The sequence below is a fragment of the Seriola lalandi genome, unplaced genomic scaffold (assembly GCF_002814215.2).
Source record: "Seriola lalandi dorsalis isolate HSWRI2012SDOR001 ecotype SW California unplaced genomic scaffold, Sedor1 jcf7180002054338, whole genome shotgun sequence".
Lineage (NCBI taxonomy): Eukaryota > Metazoa > Chordata > Actinopteri > Carangiformes > Carangidae > Seriola > Seriola lalandi.
Window position 1 is genome coordinate 1,147,941 of NW_019524891.1, and position 8,079 is coordinate 1,156,019.

The 8,079-nt window shown below is 37.9% G+C and overlaps 1 protein-coding gene across 1 annotated transcript in view; it reads left to right on the top strand.

Annotated features, from left to right (window-relative positions):
* The window catches only part of ppp1r37 (protein phosphatase 1, regulatory subunit 37), a 43,844-nt gene that overhangs the window by 25,479 nt on the left and 10,286 nt on the right, over positions 1 to 8,079 (top strand). The window contains exons 5-9 of the mRNA XM_087174323.1: positions 2,264 to 2,383; positions 4,744 to 4,894; positions 5,040 to 5,195; positions 5,863 to 6,094; positions 7,375 to 7,430. Coding sequence (XP_087030449.1) covers positions 2,264 to 2,383; positions 4,744 to 4,894; positions 5,040 to 5,195; positions 5,863 to 6,094; positions 7,375 to 7,430 — 715 coding nt within the window. The remainder of the gene's footprint in view (positions 1 to 2,263; positions 2,384 to 4,743; positions 4,895 to 5,039; positions 5,196 to 5,862; positions 6,095 to 7,374; positions 7,431 to 8,079) is intronic.

Here is an 8,079-nt window from a genome sequence, read left to right on the forward strand (position 1 = left end):
GAGCTAATAAAACAGAAAATTAACGCCTGTGCTATAATTACCAATGATTTATTTTGGTCATATGATTTATTAGCAGGCAATAATAGTAACCTCAGTGAAGCGCACTATTACAGAGCATGAAGGACCAAATAAGTAGCCCCAACCCTTTCTGTGTAGAGGATGCATCTTCTCCCTGTGATTTTGAGGTTTTCCTCTGTTTACTCTGGGTTTCTCCTGGTTTGTAATTTAATAATAACCTAATCAAAGTTTAACAGACTGAACGTGTTAGCCCTGAGATGGACTGGTGTGTTGTGCGGAGCATTTCCTTGTACTGCTTATGGGAGTGAAGTCCAGCCCCACAAGACGGCACAGACAAATAAATCACCACATATAGGTGAAACTTCACTGGCAAGTGAAACAGATTTTACCCAGTTGTGTACAGAAATCTTTTCTTATTGGTTTGAATTGGTTTATCAAGATAAACAGCTGGTGGTTCAAACTTTCCAGTCAGCTGGCTTTGAACCATTGCAGAAAATGCAGAGAAAAACGAGTGGATGGAAACGCACCTAACACTGGTATACGTGTTGAGAGGCTTTCCAGTTTTTCTAGATACATAAAGCAAAATGCAAGCAGTTACATTCATGGACCATACTGTACAAATACTTTTTTAACAGTTACTTGTTTTACAAAATACACACACAGCTTAGACACCAAGGCCTCACATAACACAAACAAATGAAGAGTGACATACGCACTTTTTTCACCCAGCATGGAACACTGCCCCGGAAATATGAATGAAGTAGCTGAATGAGTCAGTGACTGAATCACAAGAGAGCAGCATCTTGTGTGTCTTGCCTCAGGCTCAGATAAAATGAGACTCTGAAAGGAGAAAAATTGAGGAAGTGTTGCTGATCGAGGAGAGAATAGAGGAAGCTGGGATCGAGAAGGAATCGAATGGGGATGTGAGAGGATGGGTTCATCTTTGAAGTGACTGAGATTTACAGTAGATGGCTTGATTTGGAAGATAGATATTTGCAGTAGTGGCGTCTTGTCGGGAACGATATGAAAAGTTCAAAGACGAAAAATTGTTTTGGAGAGACGAAGGAGCGTGAGGAAGAGCAGGCATGTGGCGCACTAACACAGGCTGGCTTTTATTGGGCTGAATGTGACTCATCATCTTCCCCCGCCCTGTAGACAAACACACGTGTATACTCAGTAACGTTTCCCAGTATACACACACAAAGGGGAAAAGGGTATAAGATGCTTTGCAGTAGCCTGTCTGATTTTTTTTCAGCTCATTAGCCTCAGTAGAGGATAAACTCATACACCCATACGCCCATTTTAATATGCACACATCCTGAAACTATCAGTATAGGAGCAAGTCCACCACTGGCTGATGATTGTGTTTAAGTTTATGACATCAAATGAAAAAATACAAAATAGACAGCAATCCATTCTCCACTCCACTGTCACAAATACATTCACAGAGTCAGTGTATCAGTAATAGATGGAGCCCCACAGCGCCACCAAAACCAAAATGAGATTAAAACACTCTGATCACATGAGTGCACTTCGACCTTATCCCGCATCACCTGACATTTAATTTGAGCTCTGTGTCTGCTCCCAACTAGGTTTTGTCCCTAAAATTTTAATGCTGATAGTTTTGCACAAGTTTTCAGTCTATGATAAATGACAAAATATTGCTTACATTAAACCAGTTTTTCACAAAATCTTTGTCAAGAGTGTGATGTCTCAAATCTCTGACTTGTTAGCAACAAAGGGAGATTTCCTCTCTAAATTTCTCAGATGGTTTATTTAAATAACAGTTTGAAGCCTAAAGAGGTAAAATTATACAAGCAAAAATCTGATTATACTTGATCTACATTTTGTTTTTACCTAAGTAAAGGGTAGGAATACTTCTACCACTGACTGCTGCCCTGCTCTAAAATAAAGTTCTGTCTTTTAGATAGAAGCTGTTACTCTGTTCATTTTCACATTTTCAATCCTACTGAATCATTTTTTTTTTATTTGCAACAACAGACAGGAGCCCAGGTGGGTGCCTCTTTACCCCCAACTGAGGCCCTCAGCAGGTCTCACCTACCCTGAGGGTCTGTTTCCGTGGCAACAACAGTTGCTCCTGACTATCTTGCAACATCTCTTTCAGGGTTTTGACACTGTGACCAACTGTGAGATTTGTTTAAACTGTTGGATGTTAATCTGAAATGCCATAAAAGTTGATATATTCATTTTTTCTCTCTCTTCCATCTCTCTTTTTGCTTTTCAGGGTGCATCAGCTCTTTTTGACATGATAGAGTATTATGAGTCAGCCACACATCTCAACATCTCCTTCAACAAGCACATTGGCACTCGAGGATGGCAGGCTGCCGCTCACATGATGAGAAAGGTGAGAGTTCATGGATAGCTCATCTGGACAGGAAACGGACAGGGTGGGAAAAAGAAAGGTTTTGATTAGATTATTTATTGATCTAAAGAAAATACCCAATGATCCAAGGAATAACATGTTCAAGTAAGAACCATTTGTTCCAAAATGGTCCCTAGATGTTATAAGACAGACATAAATCATTGAACATAAAATTAAACAATGGAGTCTTAAATGCAAAACCACATCACTCTAAAGTAAGACTTTAAATAAATATCTACCCAGATACAACATAAACAGATTTACAGCGCAATAAAAATGTCAGTACGAACATAAATAAGATCTGACATGACCTCTAGGTTCAAGATAGAATTTATTGTCATTCACTACATGTGTAACACTCACTATACAAGAGGACAACATTGCATTTCATCAGTGCTGGTGTTTTCACAATAAGAACAGATGCAATAAAACACAAGTACAAAGACAGTAATGTGTAAGTATTATTCTGTTGAGTAAAGTGCATAGCACTAAAATTAATAAATAAAATGGATTTTTTTTTTTAAAAAAAGGAAAAAGGACTAAAATGAATTAAAAATATTCTAATGGATAAACAAATTCTATAAAATGTATTAATAACTGCAAAAATAAACCCATAACACATAAGATGGGAACAGGAATGGCACTAGTAGCGGCATAAATATTTAATAAAATATCAAGCAGAGCACCAGTAAAGATAATAAGAGGATGGGTGGGATTGTGACAGAATAAACAGGATGATGGCAGTGTCGAGCAAAAGGTTTTCTTCTCTCACAGAGGGCTTTAATTATGGACTATAAAAGCAATCATTCGTAAGGGAAAAATGGTGTTTGATGGAAACACCAAACTGAGTGCAACAAATCTTCTTATCTTATCTTACTGTATTTGGCCAGAAAAGTGTGTGTTTGGTCTCAAATACTTCTGAGTCTTTTCCTTACTTTTGTAATTGTGGCTTTGTGCTCGGGGAGAAGACCAGTCTGTCCACTGTTCTTTATCACTGGCCAGCTTGTGTTGTGCAGCGCTGCTGTTTTCTGTCAACACTCAGACATGCTCACATGCTCTTCCAAAGTCATGCTCTTGCCCTTTACGGTGCACTTTGACGTCAGTCATCACTTGTTACTGTTAAGAATACAAATGGGTAGTGAGGCAAACACATTAAAATATCATATTTCAAGCTGAATATGTAAGAAACACAGGGATACAAACAGCTGCATGTTAGTTCAAACAAGTGTTTTTTTTTTGTTTTTTTTTTTAAATCAAACAAAGGCAAGGAACCGTTGATTTTATGTCAGAGGAATGAGAAGGGTAAAACCACTGTACAAAAACAGATTTCATACAGGTATTTGTATCATTTCATACTGCACAGTAGATTAAGAGAAAATGTGAGATGAAACATGCAATTAAAAAAAATGTCCTTAACCAAATGTCATAAATTAAGCATTAATAAAAAATCTCTCAGTTCCATTTGTACATTAGTTTGCTAGATTGTGGAGCTTGTGGGTATTTTCACTGTATTGTTGCTTGTCCTGGCAGTGTACCGCAGGGAACAGCACTAATCTGTTTCCCAATTCACAAACTACTTTGCAGTCTTTATTATTAATATTGTGTCCTGTTTATTTGTTTTTTTTAAAATTCTGTTCATTACTCCGCATCCTAGAGGGAGAAACAATAGATTCTTAATCACAGTTACTAATGACTCAATAACCATGTTTACAGAATGGTCTGAGTACCATAGCTCTACTGTAATCACAGCTGTGACTGTGTGAGAAGCTAATTCTTCAACTGATCAGTGTTTGTACTAAAAGGAAATCCCATGTCTACAATCACGGAGTGTGTGACAATGGATCAAAAACTGCTTGGAGACACTTCACACGTGTACTCCAGCTTGTAGATTGGCTGTGTCGTAGGTTGATGATAAAAAGTCGTCACTTACTTGAGCAAAGCCCAAAAGATCTTAACACATAAGTGCTTTGACAGGTGAAGCTCTTAGAATCTCTCGGGTGAGGCCTTGGATTAAACAGATGAAAAAACAGTGCGTCATTGCCTTTATCTGGGTTTCATTGTGCATTCATAAGTTATGTCATATGAGGATAATGTTGTATTTATGGAGTCTGGAGAAGCTCTTAGCTGTCATCAGTGTACTACCGCAGCTATAATGACAGATAATGAGAAGTTACTTGATTAGGATAAAGGCATCCAACTCCCTCAAGATCCACACTTAGTCTATATAAAGATTCATCACATTAACATTTTTTCACACATGACTATGATTTCTGATATGGGTAAATGCACTTTTTTATCCATGCATACCAAGTTAATTGTCTCTGTTGGTGTTTCCCCCTCAGACGAGCTCTCTGCAGTATCTCGATGCACGTAACACTCCTCTGCTGGACCACTCGGCTCCCTTTGTAGCACGAGCACTCAGGATCAGTGGCAGCCTGGCAGTCCTCCACCTGGAGAATGCTGGCCTGTCCGGCAGGCCACTCATGTTACTGGGTAAGATAGAAGTGACAGGAGTGGATGTACAAGGAGAGGGTCCTGATAAATGTATACATTTATTCTTGACATTTTTGTTTTTCTTCTTTCCACCATATCTCCCTTTCTTCCCTCCGCTTCATTTATGTCTTACTCTTCTGGTCAGCTACGGCTCTGAAGATGAATATGAACCTGCGGGAGTTGTACCTTGCAGACAACAAGCTCAATGGCCTGCAGGACTCAGCCCAACTTGGCAACTTGCTCAAATTCAACTACAACATCCAGATCCTGGACCTGCGTAACAACCACATCCTGGACTCTGGTATGCAGCAGTGATCGAGCACAAACACATACAGTGGCATTGTTATTTTATAGCCGTGAACGCTTTCTCAAGGTGGGATTGTTTTGTTAAGAAGTTTATTGTGCATACATCTCAATACCTTTTCACAACGTCAGATAAGATGAGAGTTTATTGATCCCTGTGAGGAAATTAGGTCAGAATGTGCCTTCTGTGTATTTACCAGCTGTAGGACAAAGGTGTATAAAGCCAAATATGAGTTTTGTCTTCTGTCCACAGTATAGTATGAGAGGATAGGCTTTTTGGGATTGTAGTTTTAAACTTCATCCCAATCTTTTTAAATAGAATGATTTGGTTTTAGTTAAATCGAAACAATGATTGCTATCCACACTATGAAACAAACAGTTGGTAAAAGTATTATACATCGTTATCAAATTAACATCACTGTGATATTTCTTTGGGATTTATGGATAGGGATATTTATGGTTTTATTGATAGGGTAAAAACTCCCCGTAAAAGAAAATGGAAAAAAAATACAAGACAGTGCAAATAAGCTCTCTTCTAATGCACCAGACTCCCTTAAATTAGACATTTTATTTTAGTTAATGATATTTTGTTAAAATTGTGATATCGTTAAGTTAAATGTGCATGTACTATCTCAGTTGTTTTATGTCTCTGTTTGTCATCACAGGTCTGGCTTATGTGTGCGAAGGACTAAAAGAGCAGAGGAAAGGCCTCGTCACTTTGGTGCTATGGAACAACCAGCTCACACACAATGGGATGGGTTACCTCGCTGCTGCACTGGTACACACACACACACACACACACACACACACACACACACACACACACACACATCAGAGTTTTTGTGCGTGTGTGTGTATAACAGCTGGCACAAGTAGAATTCAATTTTCTCCTCATTAGCCTATCAGAGAAGGGATCGTAATAAAACCTCCGCTGTTTGTTATACCTCCCTTCACCTCCTATCTGTTCATGTTTAGCCGCTGGACCACAGTGTACTATCACATCTGCACATTGTAATTGTCACTTGATTTCATCTACACCAAGTATGTGTGTTGTTTAATGGATAGGCAAGGAAAAAGGCAATTTCCCTGGGGGTAATCTTAGGTAGTAATCCAGCCATCCAGAAATCTGCTCATTTACCACCAGCAGCATGTATACACACCTGTAGCTGTACCTGTTGGATCCTGTTTAAAACAAATAAGATTAAGACCTTTGTATTTTTATGGAGTAAGACGGATGAATCATATTTGCGTTTCACCAGAGAAACCGCAACCTGATTTGATTGTATAAACTTAAGAGTAACAGGTATTTATGAACTTTTCCACATGGGCTCCTTATTAATACACCTGACATTTTCTGCAGTCATTTCTCACTCTGTGAACAAATGTGAGCTCAAGTCTTAGTGCCACACCATTTTCCACAATTCAGCTTGGTATGAGTTCACAGCTGGCTGTTCTAGATTATCTATTACTAAAGTAATTGGTTGCATTTCTGTTGTTGAGCGATAGCGCCATTATCTCTTGTGCTCTGTTTTCCTTTTGGGATATCAGCATATATTTTTAGTATTACAGTGTTTATATTCAGACTCTGCTGAGTCATACAGTCTCAGCCTCATCAGAGTAAGAAACTTTTTTTCTGCTGTTTTTAATGTTCAAATGTTTTGTTGTGGTTCTGTTGTATTAATATAAAAATATATAATATAAGATATATAAAAGGATATTTTTAGCTGTGAAGATGTGTGGACCACCAAAAACACCTTGGAGAAGCATTGGAGCTTTTAGCAGCTCAAGAACCAGGCAGAGCTAAAGAAGAGAGAATATTAGACTTAAATTCACCAGGTGGCAACAAACTCACCTTTAAATGAAGGATGATGTTGCTTTATAACTGCTGGAAATCAGAAAGAGTTCCCCTTATAAACTTAAAGGTGGAAGGTCAGTGCTGTTTTGACAACTTTTTCCCACTGCCCCCTAGTGGCCAAAAAAAACAGTTATCAGGTTTGAATACGAAACTGTGGTTAATGATTCAGGAAGATTTTATCAGTAATATCTTTCTTTTTGTTTATTAATTGTCAATGGATCAGATAGCTATTGTTACATTTTCTCATAATGTTTATGTATATCTATTTACAGTTAATGCTGTTGTATACCACTACAGTCCATTTACATACTTTTCTGTGTAGTTCATCTAATGTGTCCCTGATGCAGAAAACGGAGGCCAAGAGAAAATCATTTATTTGTACAACAAAACTTTATTACAACGACAGCTTATGTAGATGAACATTGTTCTTTATTGGCAGAATTTGAAGTTTCAAGTGAAGCTTATTTAATTTCAGTTAATGGAAATAAATGGATGGATATAAAATCAAACATCAGGGGATAGACTCCAGTGATGTGACCAATAACTACTGAAGATCAGGAAGATTTGATTAAACAAAAAGTATTAAATCTGAGCTCTATAGACGAAAGATATTGTTAATTATGGAGAATTATGACACAGCAGGCAGTTTATTTTTAGAAGCACGCAATTGTTTTGCTTTTGGAACATAAAATACTGCATTTTTGAACTCTTCCATGAAACCCATCTGGTGTTTTTTACTGAGGCTTGTACGATGTCCAGGACACACAAAGTGACTCGAAACCTCCAATTATACTGATAAGGTACATCTCAGGACTGTCCTGTCTGCTGATAACCCTGGACATAACCACATTGTAGCTTGCCGCCTTAATGCAATATATATAGTCATTAGAAATACAAACTATTATGATATGATTTCACTTATCAGATTATGTGAATCATGTTGTTTCATCAACATCCAGAGCAGTTATACAATAAATTATATGAAACAGACTGTACAGTAATACAGATGGCACAGCTACACAAAGCT